The sequence below is a fragment of the Haemorhous mexicanus genome, chromosome 4 (assembly GCF_027477595.1).
Source record: "Haemorhous mexicanus isolate bHaeMex1 chromosome 4, bHaeMex1.pri, whole genome shotgun sequence".
NCBI classification, from domain to species: domain Eukaryota; kingdom Metazoa; phylum Chordata; class Aves; order Passeriformes; family Fringillidae; genus Haemorhous; species Haemorhous mexicanus.
In genome coordinates this window covers 12,516,183-12,536,140 of record NC_082344.1, presented here as the reverse complement: position 1 = coordinate 12,536,140, position 19,958 = coordinate 12,516,183, and the positions used below count along the sequence as shown (strand labels likewise).

The following is a 19,958-nucleotide window of genomic DNA, read 5'->3' as shown; positions in this document are numbered from 1 at the left end:
TCAGCATTGATTGCAAAAACATGAACAGAAATTTCTTTGTCCCTAAACAGCAATAAGGTGTCTGAAGCTGCTTTCCACAGGAAAGATCACAGTCAGAAGCATCTTGCCTCTCCTGGATTTAGCATCAAAAGAAGTTAACCAGGAAGAAGCTCTGCTGGAGGTTGTTGTTGTCAAATTCAGGACAGAAGAGCAAACTTTTATATTCCTTCCTTAAATACTGTAGTCAGTCATTTACATCAGCACATCATTTTCCCTATGTGTTACTTGATTATCCTAATAGATACTTGTGCTTCTGCAATGACAAGTGTTTCATAGCAATAAGATTGTCTAAGGAAAAAAAAATAGTTTGTGTAAAAGAATTTCCTTTTGCAGTGCTGTAGGGAAAAGGTGTTGCTGCTCTCTCCATGGTTGCTGCATTTGCCTTTTAAAGGAAGCCTGATTTATAGTTAAATGTTTTGGAAGATGGGTAAAGGACCAAGGCGAGTGCTAGCAGTGCCAAGGAGAAGTGGGAAATTAGTGAGAGGGTAAGCTAAAGGAAATATCTCTCTTCTTTATAACATATAAGGAAAAAAGTTAGAAATGGTGGTGGGAGGAGACGAAAGCTCCTACATCATTGCAAAACAAGGGCTCTAGAGTCAAAAAAGAAAAGCTATTCTATGGTGAAATCCTGTGTTCTGATAGCTTCAGTATTTTGATATCCACAAAAACAGGGCTATGTGCTGCTAGGCTGTATTTTTTTCTGGCCTTCCCCTGCATTTTTTTCTTCTCAGGCTGGACACCCTGGAAGGGCTGCCTGATGTGTCTCGGTTTTAGCAGCAGGAACAGAGAACAACGGCATTCCTACTTTGCTGTTCTGCTGACATCTCTCCTCCTCCACCCAACAGGGTGTGAGGGCAGAGAAACTGCTGCATGGGGGTGCCTGGGGGATCCAGTGCCTGTGGACTGCAGAAGTGGGTGGACAAAGATGTCTGCATCCTGCTCTGCAGCTTTCCCACACTGTAGGGTGAAATCCAGCATAAAACCTCCCCAGTCCCTTGCCCTTGGTGACTGTAACACCATTCTGGGATGGCACTGAGAGAAGAGGTGGCTGGGCCCATCTGCAGGACCCAAGTGTGATGTTCAGCATGAGGGTTGATGGAAGATGCAGTCACCTCACATGTTGCTGCTGCTTTCCTCTGCTTTATGCTGTGTTCATACTCCTGTGGGGGAAGCTGGACATTGGGTGTTCACATATGTGGTACAGAGCTCAGAGCCATCAGCCCACCCTCCTGCCTCCACATCAGAAATGCTCCCTTCTGCCTTGGGTTAGTCCCTCACTGGGGCTTTGAAATGCAAGAGGCACCGACTGCCTCAGTCCCTGTCCTTCCTTGTTCATCACTGGTCTCAGAAACTGGTATGGTTTCCCTGTTTCACCTTAGACAGAGACTTCTTGGTATAATCAGACCTCTGACTTTGGCCCTGTTGGTTTGGTGTGTTGATTTGAATTAATCTTTCTTCCCTCCACAGGAGTTAAAACTTTCAGTTCCCAGTGTAAAAACAAAACTATGTGAAAACAAAACTATGGTTTGAGACCAAAGGTCCGTCTGTCTAAGATGGTGTTTCTCATAATGGTGAACAGCAGCTGCATAGGGAAGAGAATAAGCATGGGGTAAACATTGAATCCTGCCTATCCAGAATGGCTCTCCCAGCCTTCAGCAGTTTGTGATCCCTAGATGTTTTTTGTACCCAGTTGCTCTTGGATCTTTTGAACACCTAGATCCTGTGGTTTAACCCCTTATGTTCTCTTGTGAAGCCCTTGCTCTTTTATTCAGAACCACCTTTTTGGCTTAAGAGTCTTAGGTGAGGAATCTCATTGAATAACTTTGGACAAGCTGATCTGTAGCTGCCCTCATCTGTTATGAAACCTCATTAGAAATTGGTGTCCTTTCCTGTCCTCTGGCACTGAGACAGTTTATCTAAGAGATTATAGATGTCAGTCTGTAGTCATTCACCTGTGACACATGATGTGTTCACTGTGTATTACTGCCACTTACTGTATATTGCTCTTCTCCTGCCAGTGTTTTTCCTATAGTATCATTTATTAATACTTCAATTGGAGGCCAATGCCTTGAATGCCCAGTAGGGAAAGGTTCCTGCAGGGAAAAGTCCTTTTATCCACTTTGATTTCTTACCAGTAATGTAACGTTTCCCTGTTTGCCTACATAAGTGTCTAGGACACTGTTTAAACAATATTGTTTCTTCTTCCCCAAACTGGGTGAAGCTCAGAGATCAGGTTTGTAAAAATATTGCTTTGATTTTCAAATGTACTTTTTGAGTTCACAAAAACATAATGTAAGGCTAAGTTGTTGGTTTTTTCTAAGAAAAATAGGTAGCAGCTGTTATTCTGATCAATTTATAATTGCACCATGCAGAATAGAAGAACTGAACTTGAGCTCTCGGTGAATGGTCATAAAGACTTGGAACCCATGTTGCAATTATGAAGATAGTAGTTCAAGGGCACATTTTGCAACTGAGATAGTAGTTCAAGGCCAGCTTGGATGGGGCCCTGAGCAACCTGATCTAATGAATGGGGGAGGTTGGAAGGAATCTTTAAGATCCCTTCCAACCTGAACTTTTCTATGATTCTGTGATATTAAGGCAATTCACATGGGCATTCTCATTAACCTATGTACCATTTCTCATGTAACTTCATTGGAAAGATACCAAACACAAATATAAAGCAATACTCTTTTCAAAGAGAACGTAGGAGGTAGTATCTTCTGATGGCCAAACAGACTGTTCTTGGCTGTAGCTTAGACAATCACCACAGCACCGTCACCATGGAGTCCTCTTCATTCTCTTCAGTAGTAATTTTTCAGCTGAGTTGCTATTCTGGAGAGGAAAAAAAAATAGTATTTTTTAACAAATGTCTGTTCTTTGCTCCGAATTTGCTTTAAAATATTACCCATCATCCAGACCATAGCGTAAAATCCATTCACAGGGAAGAAGGCAGCAGCACAAGCTGTGTCAGGAGAGCTCAGTGGTTGGCAGCACAGCGAGTCCTTATGCAGAGGGAGCACTGCTGACCTCCCAGAAAGCACCACCATCACCATCACCACCACCACCACCACCACTGAATTCCCTTACACTGCCTGGGACTGGCACAGACTGCAGGCTGAGCCTGGGTGGGATGTGGAATTTGTTAGATTTATGTCTGTTTTACTTCCTTACAATAGGTGCTGGTTACTGAAATGGATTCCTAAAAACGAAATAATATCTTCAAGAAGTAAAGAAGAGTTGCTTCGTCTCTTGCACCTTCCTGTAAAGCTTCTGTTCCTGGGCTCGGAGCCAGATTGAACACTGGGCAATTTCAGGGCAATGTCAGGGCAGTTTCTGAATTCAAAATAGTATTTGGATTTTCACTTACAAAATCTTTACTTCTTGATTTTGATCTACAAAATAAGACAAATCTTAATTTATATCTTGATAGGATATCTTGGAGAGAAGACTCTATATACCTGCCCAATTGAAATTCTATTCAAATAGTTCAATTAGCTTCTCTGACTGACTTCTAGCTGTTGCCAAGCATGAAGAATTAAACTTCCTACTCTAAAATATGTCAGAAAGACCACATTTTAGAGTCTCCATCAAAAACTGACAAAGCATTAAAGGAGCAGCTCTGCCACTGCTGGGCCTGACTGCTAATGAGAAGAGAGGACTGTGTTGAGTGTCACCTCTGAAAGCTCCCAAAGCAAATCTAGGAATATCACAGGTTTGTAAGCACAGCCTGCAGCTATGCTTGTGTACATCTTCTGGATGTAAACCTTGTTCATTTCTTCTACAAAAGCCACTGTTAACTGCACTAAAGTCTTTCATTTCCTCTGTCACTAGTGAATAGATGGTTACCCTTGAAGTTTGCAGGTTTTGCATGAAGGCATACCTGCTGAAATGTATTTCCATAGCCAAGTACTACGTGGAGAGGGTGTTCTGGATCTTCTTCCGAAACATGCATTTTCTTCACCCAGAAATATTCTATTAGGCATGTATGCTTCAGCAAGTTAAAATTACTTAAATCATCCCAAATGCCTGTTCTTTCTGCCTTACTTGTTTCATTAGCAGAAAACACTGATATGTTAAATGTTTCCTAGCAAAAAAAAAAAAGAATAAAATCCATTCACTACAGCCTAAGTACCTTTGATTTATGGATCTTTGATTCATCCTGACAGCTGCTTAAAAATTCATGTCAAACTCTGCATTAATGTTGGCCAGAAAAAGAAAAGAAATGTGTTAGGGAACAAGAGTGCCACATAATGTAGTTCCCACTGTGGGTGTGTTTAATGGAAGGCAGGGTTAGCATTTAACTTGCCAGGGAAGCATCAGTACATGTTACTAGATCCTTTCTATTTTTTAAAACTGTTGAGAAAATGTGTACTGGGGCATAAAAATGCACCTCTAACACTGATGTCTCTTTATGTTATTTCCTTTCTTTAATTTGCATACTTTATGTATGTTGCAGTTTATGTGAAACTGAGATAATATAAATGTTTTGTTTAAAAAGGGATAAAAGAGAAAAAAATTACTTTATTTTTCTTTTATTTTCTTCCTAATATGAGCATATTTGAGATTAAAAACATAGCTTAATAGCATGATTGATAAATAGCATTCTCTAAAATGTCTTGAAGAAATTATCATAAAATCAGTAAAACATTAAAAAAATCTGATTGTTATTTGTCACTGCTCTGGTTATTTTTTCCAACAATCCCTCATTACAATTGGTAATATTTTCCAAGAAAATAACCAGCTAGCCTGAAATTTTAATATATTAAGGGTTTGAATAAATAAAAGCAGCTGCTTTCCTCTTGGAATAACAGGGTCTTCTACATTGCATTGCAAAAAAGTTTTATTTAGTATATATCCATGGCAAATTGCTTATTGTCCTGTGTCCAGAAATATATTAAAGCTACATTAAACTATAATATAATTGAACATAGTGATTAAATCGTTAAGATACTACCTGTGTTTTCAACTGGAAATGGGTTTGTCTCTATCTCCATTTTCATAGGCTTTCAAGTGATATCCATGCTGTGTCCTTGGTTGTACTGACCATGATGTTAAAGGTCAGTACTGGATTAGCAGTTGGAGAGAGTGCTGGCTTTTGAGGGCACTTGATTAAATTCAGTAATTTTGGCTGTGGAATTTTTCACTGTTAGTTTTTTTTTGGCTATGTATGAGATTGGTGCTTCTTTTTCCTGTAGAATGAATTTAATATTTTTTTTTTTTTTTTAAGACGGAGAAAAGAACAAAGGAAGCCATGTGGACAGCTCAGCCCTGCTCCAGACAATTTTTCTTTTTGACTGCAGGAAAATTACTGGCCTGGCACCAGTGCCCTTCTCAGCCACTTTGAGACTTGGAAAATTTTCCCTAGGCCATTAGGGTAATGTTTGCATTAGCCTTTTGTAATAAATAGGTATCAGAAGAGTTGCAAGGCTAGATTTATCTTGACTGCTGATGGTGGACTCTTGGTAGAAAAAAATCAAGGGGAATAGCTGAATGCTTTATAGAAGAGTATCAGCAGGAAGGTTAAGTTTCCAGTCATGAATACCTAAAACTCCTGACTCAGCCAAAAGTTTGATCTTTTCTATTTATTGACTGACCTGTTCATAATCAGGGAAGTACTATGATGGAAGGCCTCATAAGAGAAAGAGGGGTGGTGTTTGCACTTCTGCTCTGAGACTTGAGAGAGGAGGGTTCAGTTCCCAGCTTCATAGCAGATTTCTCTGACTAGCAACAGTCTGCCATTGCTATTTCAGTACCTCCAGCTGATTCAGGCACCCAGCAGAATTTTAGAAGGTTTCCATCACAATTAGTGTTTTCTGCTGAACACCACCCCTATGTGTATATCCAAAGTCCTGCCAAATACCTCATGGCCTTCAGCATCCAAATCCATTTGGAAACCTGGTTTTTACCTCCCAAGGTTTCTTAGTGAAAAAATGTCTGAGCTGGACTTTGAAGACCAGGATACAGTGCTGAACTGGTGAAGCTCACATTGGATACCACCTTGCAGGGAGAGGGATGCTGTTGAAAATGCAAGTTACCCTCCCACACCTCCATTTGTGGCCAAGTGTTCCCTTCCCATCTCCATGAATGGTCTTACGAACACAGTGCTCTCTCCTCCTGCCACAGTCAAAATGCAGACAGACATGGGCAGCTGATTTCCTTGGATTTCATGTGACATTCTGAGGCCCCACCCCAGCATTACTCTTTGAGTTCAGACACCCCCAGTTTGTACCTTTCTAAATGCCAGTTTGTGATTATTTCATTTGCTGTTGTTCCTAGCACATTTTTGCATATTTACAATACACCCTGTCTGTCCTTTGCTACTTAGAACAATTGGCTATTGCAAAACATAGTTTAGGTGTAAAAATTGTCCACATGCTTGTTTCATGAAGTGAGAGAACAGAATATCCTTAATATTATACTGTAAAGCAATGATCATTTATTTATGAGGCCATAAAAGGCATTTAACCACCTGGTGATTCCTAGATAATTTCAGACCACATGTATTTCATGTACACAGGAGATTTAAAATTGAAAAGAAAATAGTTTCAGCAATGTGTTATGCAAGTAACATCAAAAAGTGCTGTACAGAGAGGAAAACTGGTGTGGAGTTTAGGATAGCTCAAGATCAGTGGAGAGCCCAGTTCACAGAGTCATGACAGAAGGCTTGGCAGGACTATGGGAAGTCCCTGCTTCATCTCATTAGTGGGATTTTGCTGGCTCAGCTGTGCTGACATGCATCCTTGTGGGGCCGTGCTGCACGCTGTGTCAGGGGCTGATCTGGGCTGCAGAGGCAATTTTCTGTAGAATTAAACAGTGATCTTGACTTTAAACTTTATCAGTTGGAGAGTCTAGCTCTCAGCAAAGAGTCCCAAAATTGCTGTATGGCTTGGGCTGTGGGGAGCCGCTGGGAACATGCTGAGCTGCTCTTTGGTTCCCAGCCTGGTGCAAGAGCAGTGATGCTTTGGCGTATTCTGGTTGTGAAACCATGTGGGAATCTGTGATTGAAAGTGTTTCTGATCTGAATGCAGAGTTTGGAGGGGCTTCTCTGACAGACTCATGACCCTGCAAAACAGACTGTCATAAATGTATATGGAATGTTGGATGCAGTGTACCTCTCTTTCTGCAGTGCTTACAGAAATACCATCCAGATAAGCCTCAGCAGTGCTAGAAATCTGTGTTTATGTCAACCCATGGAACACATTTTATGTATTTCACCAAGATTAGTATGTAGAAACACATTGTGTAACTGGTTTCAGTTGAAACCTTCACCAGATCCATCTGACTTCCCTCTTGGTAAACTGGAGGGAAGAGCAGAAGAAAGCACAGATTTCTTATTACTTTTTTGCCAAAGCTGGACAAATCAGAGGACTGGGCAATCACCAACCATAGAAGTTCAACAAGGGCAAGTGCCAGATTCTGCACCTGGAATGAGGCAACCCTGGATATAGGGACAGACATTGGGAGGAATGGGGAATGAGAGGCTGGAGAGCAGTGCTGTGCAAAGGGCCCTGGGGCTCCTGGTCAATGGAAAGTTGAATGTGAGTCAGCAGTGCCTTGGCAGCCAAGAGGGCAGCTGTGTCCTGGGGGGCATCAGGCACAGCATTGCCAGCTGGGCAAGGGAGGGCATTGTCCTGCTCTGCTCTGCACTGGGGCAGCCTCACCTCGAGTGCTGGGGGCACTTGGGGTGCCACAATATAAAAAGACATGAAGCCATTAGAGAGTGTCCAAAGGAGGGCCACGGGGATGGTGAAGGGCCTTGAGGGGAAGTTGTGGAGGAGTGGCTGAGGTCACTTGGTCTGTTCAGCCTGGAGGAGACTGAGGAAAGACCTCAGTGCAGTTATAACTTCATTGGGGGGGAGCAGCCCGGCAGGCACTGATCTCTTCTCTCCCATGAGCAGTTATGGGACTGAAATGTCATGAAGTTGTGTCAGGGGAGATTTAGATTGGATGTTAAGAAAAGATTTTTCACCCAAAGAGTGGTTGGGCACTGGACAGCCTCCCCAGGGAAGTGGTCACAGAACCAAGCCTGACAGAGTTCAAGAAGCATTTGGGCAAAGTTCTCAGGCACATGGTGGAATTCTTGGGATGTCCTGTGCAGGGTCAGGAGCTGGACTTCAGTGATCTTTCTGAGTCCCTTCCAACTCAGGATAATCTGTGATTCTATGATTGCCTTTTGGGGATCACTTGTTTTACTTAAGGTTCCTTTTCTCTCTTTGTCTGATAGGCTTAGAAGATGTTGTAGCAATAATGATTCCTGAACCCAAAGGAAAAGAGATAGTGAGCCTCCTGGAGAGGAACATTACTGTGATGATGTACATAACCATCGGGACACGCAACCTGCAGAAGTACGTCAGCCGGACCTCGGTGGTGTTTGTCTCCATCTCATTCATTGTGCTGATGATCATCTCCTTGGCATGGCTGGTCTTCTACTACATCCAGAGATTCCGCTATGCAAATGCCAGAGACAGAAATCAGGTGAGCAGTGCTGAAGTAACTGTGTTACCAAAAAATCACCACAGGATTTATTGTAGAATTAGAAGTTTAAAAATTGTCAATCTGTAATAAAAACAGAAAACCAAAAGAAAGCCCAAGAAAGTGAAAATAGGAATATAAAAATGACTGTGACTGGGAAAATCTAAGACTTATGTCAGTATAGATGGGATTCAAGAAAAGAAAAGAATTTAATAGTGTATGTATATTATGGGGTTTTTTCCTTGTGCAAAACACAAAAAAATAGACAGAAAGGTGATTTTTTTTTTTGGGGTGAAAATATTGTTGTGGTACATATAGCCAAATGTCATAGCAATCTGCATAACTAAGGATCCTTGAGATCAAAATGCTGACTAAAACATTGTGAGGTATGTGTGTGTGAAGCAATGTTCATGATAAGTGAAGAAAGGGGGGGGGGGGGGGAAAACCTATTCTCGCTTTAATGCTTCATTAGAAGGGTCTTGGGCTAGACAGACAAATATGTTGCTCTTCATTTGACAGTGATCACTGAACAGGACTGTAGTGATAGCCACTAATGTTATTAAACCATTGTTATTGGTTTTGGCATCTTGTCCAAAGCCCTTGAAAGAGATAAAAAGCCTATAGAGCTGAAGAGAAGTCAGTCGCAGTGGTTTTATAAAACACTGCCCATCTTTATGGTAGTTCAGCAGTGAATAATAATAATAGCAACAATAATAATAAATTTAATATTTTCTTGGCCAGATGCAACTATCTCAGCAGAACTGGAAAGATGAGGCTTGTAAATTTCATTCTAATGGTTCAGTAGAAAATGTTATCAACTTATGAAATTTGAAGAGATAACCATTTTACTGCACTGTAAAAAATGCACTTCAGAATGCATTCAGAAAGGTTTCTGAACCCTCAATAAATTACTGTCAGGGCCAGGAGGGTTACCTTGCTTATTCTGCAGAAAAGGTAAAACTCGGAGTATGAATAATCATCTTGTAGAGAAAAGCCCTGTTGCACACTTAGTAACAAATACTTGACGTGTAGGAATCCCTTGCCTTCTCCCATTGAAATTCAGGCATCCTCTGAGATAGAGAGCAGCTGCTCTGTATTTACAGACAGAAAGAATGTATTTTCCATTTAAATATACAGTCTGGAATTTTGGATAGCAAGAACGAGGCTATCCCAGCTGGAATTTGAACATCATTGGCAGCAGATTCACTGTGACTGCAATGTCTGTGATAATTTTTAGATGCTTTGTCTGCAAAAGCACATGTGTGCCTAATTTGTGTGTGTGAGTAAGTGTGCTTTCAGTCAAGTAATTATACAGGCAGCTTAGCAGTGTAAATAGACATACATAAATAGGAAACTCAGCAAAATAGGAAGCTCAGTCAGGTTATATGTTATAGTTTGAAACTGATGTGTTTATATGTTCTGGTATAAACTGATTTGTTTATATTTCCTTTTCAGTATTTTCTTTCCAAAGTTTGAATCAGACTGCATGTGCACAAGCAGTTGTCCTATGGAGGGGTTTTAATAACTTGGTTATTATACTAGTTCTGTTCTTTAGAAGAATTAGAAAGGGTGCCTCCTAAGTAATTACATATTATTAATTATTAATTTTATTATTTTTGTGGGAAAAACTGGGCAATAATAAGGGGCAACCTAAAAAGTCTTCATGCAGTTTTCTTCATAGAGTTTTGTCTGACATCTAATCACTTTATTAGCTCTTTTTTATGAAAACAGTAGCAATATACAAACAAAACTCTATTATTTGTGTTAATGGGTTCTGTGGCTTTTTAGTTTGGTTTCTTTTAGTCCTGGCTATGGAATATAATGATGTAGGTAGTTCAGAAGAGCTCAGCTTTCTCTTGCCCTTCCCATGAGTGTTCCTCTTTGTTTTCCATCAAGTTCTGGGGTTTTGTTTCTTTAACACGTTTTCTTGTAGCTCAAGGATGGGATCACAAATTTCTGATTAAAATCATACTGGCCTTTTGTCAAGCCTCATAAACACTTTTGTCTAGTCCTTCTCTATCTGGTGACTCTCCTTTCCAGGTCCGCTTCCCTTCTTTCATAAGGCGTAAGTTTCTGAGCAAGCAGTAAATCCAAAATAAAGTGATTTAGTTATCCATCAAGAAAGCAATGAGTCCAGCTATTGAGAGAGGCAGCTAGAAAGACTGAAAAATCTCCAGGAATAATTTGCTGTGACTCCACAGTGAGATGAAACCTGGACATAGTCCATCTACATCTTCAGCCACCACTTTTATTCATCATGTATGCAAAATCTAAGTTCACATGCCAGAAGGAAGACACAGCTTACTCCAATTAGGTGCCTGATTTTGATGAGTGGACAATCAGGATTTCAAAGATTCTTGCTGAATGCCAGAGTCTATTCAATGCAGTAGAGCACATAATTGGCTTCCACTATATGCTTGTGCACCTACAGCCAGGGTGTCAACTACTAATATGGTGAGATATCAATTTTTATTTTAATACATTTAATTTTTAGAGTACCTCTAGCACAGACAACTGTACATTACATATGGAAGTAGAAGATAGGTAGTAATATTCACATAATTGAACCTTTTTTCCCACCTAACGAGATGTCCAGGAAGTCAGTGGTTGCCTTGATGATGAATCCTTTTGACATGAAGAGAATAAATTTGTGTAAGAAAATCTGTTTCCTCAGCAACTTGTTCCTGGAGGGCTCCTGAAGACGAGACAGTTGAGAGATTTTGTAAAAGGCTGTGGAAATTGTTTAAATCAAGAAATACCACATTGTAGAGCTAATGAGAAGCAGAATTAGAATTACATGACAAGTTAAGTTCCAGAGATAATTCAGCAAAATATGACCTGATGTTACAGCCCTGTAACAGCCAGGGCACAGACTTAAAAACAGCTACAACAACAACAAACCAACCCTGTCAGTCTGACAGAGTTTTTCAAATTTCACCAGTAATACTAGAGTTCTCTTTTTATTGTTTGTGAGATGAGAAAATGAAGAGGAGATGATGTTTCAGTGCCAGAGTTATTTACCACATTTTTCCATGTCCCTTCTTTCCACTGTCTTGTTGTTCAGAGGAAATTTTCTACATAGTCATTTTGAAACTGGTTGGACTCCTGAAGTTTTGCAGGATAGTGGAAGCCAAAGCAGGTTGTGATTGCACTGGACTTGAGGAGGATCTTCTGTGTCCCGGGTTAATCTTTAGTATGTGACTGTCAGCATTTAGAGCATTTATCTCAGAAGGAAGACTGGTGGCTGTGGCTTGGAATGAGAGTTTTGGGCCCCTGAATAAGGATGTCAATCTTTGAAGCAATTTGGGAAGATGCTTCCCATGATGGCGTCTGCAGCCTTTGTCTGTGATTAGATGTGTCCCATACCTCATGCTGGTGATGCATCTCATTCTGCACAAGGCACAAGGTGATCTCCTTGCAAAGATAATAGTTTAGTTAGGCCATTAAGGGAGAAGCACTTTCTGTAACTTCTCCACAGCATCTATGGTCATTTACATTCTCAGGAACACATAAGTGGTCCTTTCCATGTGACTGTCCTTTCTTTTTAGTGAGCATTGCCATCTCCTCAAGACCACTGCATCTGACATGCTTAACTCCTTCCAGTCCAGTACTGAATGTTGCAGCATTGCTAATGAGATTATGAGATTTATGACTGTAAATCTCTAAGCCTTACTTTAAACCCTTAAACTGCTGTAATGCCTCTTATCTTTTAGGGAAAAAAAATGGGTATTGATAGTATGCCTTGCATTCAAATGGGAGAATCCTTTGAAATTATGACTTTAGTCCAAGAAATTCCTGTTCTTGCAAAAACTAAATTACTCTCATTTACGTTAAGTTATGAACTTACCTATTTATGATAGATAAGAGAAAGGGAACATGAAAGCAAGCAAATCAGAGATGTACAGGAGTTTTTAATCTTGTCCTTTCCCCTTCAAGAATGTGCAAAAAAGAACTGAGACATTTCATTCATTAAAGTAATGATAATGATAAAAAGGGATCGCAAGCACTTTCTGAAGCATGACATAATGGCTCTTGTCTGGCTGTGTGTTATCAGTCTGTCTTTGATTTACATTAAAGAACCAAATAGCTGACAAGAAATGTTTCCAACTCTCATTGATTCTTTTATTTAAGGGAGACTCTGAGAAAAATGGACCACAGAAAGAGATGTTGTCTAACTACAAGATACTCCTTCACATGCAATAATTAAGTTGCTGGAAAGCTCGTAGGTAAATCTCCTGATAGCCAAGATTGTTTTCAGCTCTTTAGCCAGATCTGAAATTGCACTCTGCTTTCAATATTGCATATGTTTTGTCAGCCTTTCCAATCCAACAAGCTTACTCTCTAAATTTAATCTAGTGATTTTAATTGAATCTGAAAACCAAAGTGGCAAATTACTGGTCATATCTGTGTGGTGATTAGGTCTCAACTTATGAATTACCTCAAACTTCCTTCTGTTTTTGGCCTCATGCTCTCACCCCCTCCAGCTGGAAACCCTTCCTGCTGAGAGGCCCCTCTGAACTCTGGCGCAGGAGTTTCCCAACTCAGAAAGTTGAATGTCTTCTGGATCACCAAAGGCCCTAAGTCTCTCTTCTCTCTAGCAGCACATGGCTGGAAATGTGGCTGGGGAGAGAAGGTGAAGGGAAGAGTTCGAGTCATTTATTGGTGGCAAATTGGAACATGCTGTATCACAAACTGTTATAAAGAAAACATTGGAGTAGGCATTGCTGCATGAAACCATGTGAGAGAGGCATAGAAAAAATGGGGAGTGCCCAAAGCAGGGTCACCAGTATGGTCTGGGGAAGAAGCACATGGCATCTGAGGAGGGGTGAAGGGAGCATACTAAGCTTGGTGGGGAGCCAAGGAGGAGGAAGGGCTCTGCTTCCAGCTGCAAAAAGGGTGGTCAGAGAGGAGTCAGAATCAGCCTCTTCCTGGAAGTGCACAGGGTAATGGTCACAAATTACCAGAAAGGGAAATTCCATTAGTATGTTTAGAGAAGAAAAAAGGCTGAGATTGGTTAAGCACTGGAACAAATTATCCACAGAGGTTGTGAAATCTCCTTTCTTGGAGATAGTCAAAACTTGACTAACACAGCTCTGACTTTGAAGTTGACCCAGCCTTGAGCAGGGGGTGGGAATACATGACCTCCCAAAGACTTTTCCAGCCTGTGAGTCTGTCTCCAGACTGCCTTGTTGCTGGATTAGCACAAGTGAGAAGCCAGGTCCTTGGAGCACTGATACAGGAACAAGCTCCGTAGCACAGGGTGCTGACCAGTGACTGTGTGAACCGTCCTGTGATGTTCCTAGCCTCTTGCAAGGAGCAAACAGGTCCATTTGCAGTGTCTGAGGACAGGGTGTTTTGTGTCAGGCTGTTATTACATACTTTAATGCAGGTGGCTGTGACCCTGCCAACACAGTAACAGTGTTTTGGAAATATGGGAGAACAGTCAGAAACATCACATGGTAATCACTTTATGGTCCGCTGGAGGGAATGATAGGCAGAGAATGAGCAAATGGTTATGTCCAAACATATGCCCAACCAGTACATTACTGCAGGACTATGTAGTGCTTTACCTGTAAGAAACTGAAGATGTTTCCACCTCATTTTTATAAAGCAGGCAACTCTGTATTGCAGGAAAAAAGACAGGAGAGATTATTCAGAGTTTTTGTTGTTAAAAAATCAACAGCTCACTTTCTGAAGTTGTATCCTGCTGAAGATCATGAACTAGTTTTGGAACAATGTAAGAATAAAGTTCAGCATTCACTCTGCTAACTGCCCAGTTTTTGGGTTTTTTTAACAAGTGTCATTTAAAAAGAGGGAAGAAGTAGGATAACCAAATAATGGACTTGTTACCTACATTGGTACACACTGCTGCAGTGTAGCGCACCTACTGTGCCCCTTTTATGAATTGTTATGTTTATATTTATACACTATGCTGTTCCACATACTTTAAATTATTATGAAGCCTAGGGAGAAAAAGTTTTGATTTCTGCATGAAGAGATGCTCTTTGCTTAAGAGCAAATTTTGTATTGCAGCGCCGGCTTGGAGATGCTGCGAAGAAAGCAATCAGCAAGCTGCAAGTCAGAACAATCAGGAAAGGTGACAAGGTAATTTTTCAAAATGCTTGTTACTAAATTAAACTCTGTGCTGAAGATTTATTCAGACCTCTGGAACTGTGAGGCAGAACAGAAATGCCAATTGCTTATTTAGCTACTGTGTCCCTCTGGTGGGGGAGGAGTGCTGGTAAGCAAGTTACGGATGAAACGGAGTGCAGAGAGGGGGTGATGTGGTTAAAGAGGCAGAAAATTCTGAAAGTTAAAACATACAAACTAAATCTGCATGCTTCCCAGTGCAAGTTTCCAGCTGGAAATATGTCAGAAAATCTGACTTGCTGGTTTTGAAATGCATTACTGGATTTGCAATGTGCTTCAGTGACTGTTTTACTTTGTCACATAGGATCTTGTATGAAGAGATTAGCTAACAAAATAAAAAATAAATATGATGAATATTCTCTTTCCTGTAGGAGACTGAGCCAGACTTTGATAACTGTGCTGTTTGTATCGAAGGCTACAAGCCCAATGATGTTGTCAGGATATTGCCTTGCAGGTAAATTGAATGTGCTTTTAGCTCTAATAATCTCTCCTTCAAGACAATCTGCTCTCAGTTTCACACTAATGAGATTACCTGAGAACTTGGGGAGGGAAGGGTGAGTTTATTATTTTGGCCTATTCCAAATCTGTTGGTAAAGATATCTGAAATGCCTCTTTTTTCAACATGAAGTGAAACCAGTGATGGTGGTGAGACCCTGAGGGTTTCCTATGGTAGTCAGAAATTTTGTCTGACCTGAGCCTATAACAAAGTCTTTAGTAGGATTTTTAAACAAAAGTTTTGATTTATCTGTTTTCCTCACTGTTTTTTTAGTTAGAATGAATGCCTTAGGAGAATTTGCCTCTGACTTGAGGGTGAGCCCTGGCCACAGCAGCCAGGGATAGAGCAGGCTCCTGCTCCCCATTGAGCTACTTCTTCTGCTGTCCTGGGCCTGAAAAAAAGATGGCTTTTGTCAGAAAAAATCCCCAGCCATAGAAAGAGATGTAAGGAGTAAACCATGCCTTGTGTGAACATGCCCTGTGCAGCACATCCACCTGCAGTGATGTGACACAGGAGTGCAGCCTCTAGCCACCTCTAACTGCTGTATTCATCTTTCTGCTATTGTACTGTCATTTGTGAAGTGTTACCTGATGGAGAATTTCTCTAAGGAAATCAGTTTCTTAGGAAACTTCCTAGGATCAGTTGCCCCTAGGAGAGCAACAGCAAGTGCTTGATTTCCATAGAAATACAGATATGAAGTGCTGCACATATAGAGCAGAGATTTTATTTTTTTCAATAGAACTTCTTTCTTCTCCCGAGTCATGTTCACTGGCTTGAGAAACCAAAATACTTGTTTATTTTTCTGCTGTTTTGTACCCTAGTAGATATTTGAATGTTACAAGCTGTCCATTTCTGCTAGTTCATGTGATTCATTAAATCTGTTTACTTCCATCACTAAATGGCTAACACAAAGCAACAGATTAATCATCAATTTGACCTACTGTAAATCCCCCACAATGACAAATTACATGTGAACTCTTTTTTTTTTTCTATAAACAGGCACAAACACATCACTTCATGAAGCAGAAATACAGAAAAATGAGAAATTAACAGAAAATGTGGACCTTGGTTTGGCATCAAGCCTGTTTGTACAGAAGCAGAATAAAGCTTGGAAATTTTGCATGATAGAGACAGGCAATGTTTTGAGGTAGATCTACAACAGCCTAAATATATGTCTAAGCTTTAGCTTTCACTTGTGTCCCACCTCATAATTCAGTGAGCCTTTGTCATCCACGGCGTTGTGTCAAGCAGAGTGAATAGGAACCACAGAGTTAACAGGTGGTATTTAGTTCTTGGCTGACTTAAAAGGTCACCCAGAAAATGACTCATGCTAAAAGGGTAGCAGTAGCAGAACTGTCTTGTAAAATACCCACAGTCTGAGCCTTAGCAGTCTGGAGTTATAAAAGCTCAAAGATGTTTCTCAAGCAGCTGTTTCACCAACCCTGGCTTTCCTGCTACACAAACTGCAAGGGCAGTGTTTTACATACTTGCACGGGTTTGAACTTCTGAAACATGAAATGATACTCATGGTTCTTTCTGCTGTTTTCAATCTCATCTCCTCACCCAAAACTAAAAGGAAAGTGGATTCATTTCTGTTTCTTTGAAGCGAGTAGGAGAGTGTTATATCTTGATAAAGACCAACAGACTCTGTAGTTTTCCTGCTCCAGTATCCTCACTTAAGCTGTGTGCATTTTCTAACATGGGAACCTCATTAAACCTCCAGTATAGCAGTGGATGAGCTCTGAAGTCAAAAAAAAACACGTTTACTAGGACTTGGGCAGTTTTCCCAAATGTCCTCTCTTTTCTGCTGGCACTGGATCATTGTTTTTATGTACCCTATTCTGGAAAGCTCGGAGGAGAATTCCAAGTGAACTTGTGCTTCTTCCTCTCTGTCTTCGTCAGGCAGCTCCCACAGCTGACTGAAATAATAAACTTCACTCTACAGAATGTATTAAATAAGGAATGACACTTGATAAAGGCAAAAAGTGTTGACTTGCAGCTGGTTTTAAGTTTAATGGTAGCAAACATCTCTGAAGTTGTCTTTAAGGGCACTGACACAAGATCAAATGTAACCAAGTTCATTGTTCCTGGAGTGACATCTCTTATCACAGCCTTACTTCATTCTGCTTGTCTTCCATCTCCAGTTTCAAAACACCATTGCCTTTTCTGCTCTAGCTTTGGAGAAGCTACTGGTCCTACTGCTCCCAGTGTGTGCCTTTTACTAAACTTTTACTAACTTTACTAAACTTCTGAAGAGAGGCAAGACATTTCTTTCAGCCTTATCTCTGCTGAGTGCTTCATAGGTTCTTGGTTTTGCTGTTTCATTTCTTTCACCAATAAGCACCTTCTCTGACCTTGTTCCAGCTCATTCTTTTTCCCTGAACCTTCACTCCATGAACAACTGTGATTTCAGAGTTTTCACTCCTGCTTTCTCTTTTAGCTTCCTGTGAAAATTATTTCATCACACACATTCTTCCCTTTGATTCCTTCCTCTCACCCTCATCATTCTTTTTTGTCCTCCTAAGAAGTAAATAATATTGTACATGCACCCCCCAAAATCTCCTACCTTCTTGTTGGGTACTACAGTGCTACTCAATCTCTCACAAAAATTCTAAATCCTTCACTTCAGCCCTAGGTCTAATCCAGGCAAGTGATGCTCTTACTTAGGGTTATCAGGGAAGTACATCTCTTTCTGCATAGGTGAGACTAGGAGGGAGAAGGTGGGAGAATAGTTTGGCTTAATCTGGGAACAAAACCTCTCAAAATTGTTGGCAAGCTGAACACTTTACAATAGTTGTACTAAAATCATTATTATTATTATTATTATTATTATTATTATTATTATTATTATTATTATTTTATTATTATTATTATTACTATTATTATTTTGGGCTGAGTGCAACATGATTTTTTTTTCCTTGTATGATTAAAATTGCATCTTTTTAAAACCATAAATAGATTTCAAACAAAAGCAATGTCTTGTTAAAAAATGTGAAGAGCTATTTAGATAATAGTAAATGGAATGCTCTGGGACCTAGAGGTTCTTTTGCTTTGTGCTCTGTGAGCTTTGCACAGCCATGTGCAGCCACAGGAGAGTGCAGGAGGGATCCCAGGAAGGTAGCACCTCTGGAGCAGCACAGGGGCACTGGCACGCACATGTCGTTCTTGGCAGCTTTTTCCAACACACTCTGCAGTCTCTCGGGATGAAGACTGCAAACCCCCTGATAATTTATTGTAGTGCTTTGTTACCTTGCCTGTGGTGAAGCCTTTCTTATTGTGTAACCTGGATCTCACTTGCTGCAGTTTAAACAACATCATTGTGCTTCTTATCCCTGGGAGTGGTGGGGAACAGTTGTTTCCTTTCCCTTATAAAAATCCTTTTGTATGAGTTTGTGACAACATCTCGCCTTCTCTCTGTCAACTCATCAATTGCAGTTCTTTTGAGAAACTTTTCGAATCAACATCAACATCATTTTTCAATGAATGTGGTTTCACACAATAGGGAAAAAAAACCTGTATTTTTTTCTAGCTTTGACTTGGATTGTCAAAACCATGTCCTGAGCCTGAGCTTGAAACATCTCTTGCTGTCTTCCTGTAAGGGTCATTACTTCTGAAATCGCCCATGATGGCTCCATCCTCTCTTTCCATTTAAAACATCAGTCAGAACTGCAAAGGGAGGGATTTTTGTTGCAGTTGATCTTTTTACATCTTTGTCTTACTATGGGACAGTGAAATACTGCAGTTGCTCTCATCTTACTTTATGCTTCTTTTGCTTGAATTTGGAACATAAAACAATTGACAATTTGTTGAATGCCATAAGCATGTACATAGTACATGTGCATACTTAATAAACTTTCAAATCCAAATCTGCAAAGCCTGACACCTTGCTTTTCTGCACAAATATTTACATGTTCAAAACAGGTATTATAAGAGCTCTAATTGTATAATGCAGTAAAGAAAATTTAAAAGGCAAATCTTCATTTGATTTTCAGTAGCATTCCATTATTCTGTGGATTTCTGTCATAATCAAGTTCCCTCTGTAGTACATATTAAATCTGAAATTAATGGAGTCATAATATGCTGTGCTAAATTAGTATTGAGATGTGCAAAGTGACAAGATCTGTCATGTTTTTAAATTACTTGGCATTGTTAGGATTTATTTTAGAATATTGTTTTTGAAGCCAACTTTAAGGAACACTGAACTTCAGATTTTAAAGTCTTTAAAGCATGAAAGTGTTCCAAGCTTTTGATGATGAACAAACATCATGAAATTCTCTCATATGAACCCCAGTTTGACTGAGGCTTTCAAAGCTGGAAATTGAAAACTAAAGGGGATTTTCTGGTCTATGGTAAAATGTCTTGATGGAAACTATGTATTTTTGTATTCAAAACAGATTTTGGAAATCTGTTTTGTTTTCTGAAAGATTAATAAATATCTCAGGTTTTGTAAATGGACTGATTATTTTGGCACAAACATGCTTCAAATGTTTGCCAATAAGCATATTTATGAATTTGATTATATAATTAAAGAAAATCAATCACTAACAACAATTTCATTATTATTTCATGTAGCTGAAAGGTGAGACATAGTGAATTAACATTGAACTAACAAACTCAAGAAAATCTGTTGGTTAGATTTCTAAATGTAAAATTACACATGCCCAAGAACTGTATCTTTATGCTTTCACCTATTCAGAGTGCTTGTCTGATGTAGAAGGAAGGAAATGTTAAGCAGGACAGAGACCAAAATCTGGTTCATTTGTTGTTATCCATTACGTCAGGTCATGTTTGGAAGTACAGC

The 19,958-nt window shown here is 40.0% G+C and overlaps 1 protein-coding gene across 2 annotated transcripts in view; it reads left to right on the top strand.

Annotated features, from left to right (window-relative positions):
* RNF150 (ring finger protein 150) overlaps positions 1 to 19,958 on the top strand; it is a 116,943-nt gene that overhangs the window by 57,846 nt on the left and 39,139 nt on the right. For both annotated transcript variants that reach the window (XM_059843827.1, XM_059843826.1), the window contains exons 2-4: positions 8,264 to 8,514; positions 14,545 to 14,616; positions 15,033 to 15,115. In XM_059843827.1, the coding sequence (XP_059699810.1) occupies positions 8,264 to 8,514; positions 14,545 to 14,616; positions 15,033 to 15,115 (406 nt within the window). The remainder of the gene's footprint in view (positions 1 to 8,263; positions 8,515 to 14,544; positions 14,617 to 15,032; positions 15,116 to 19,958) is intronic.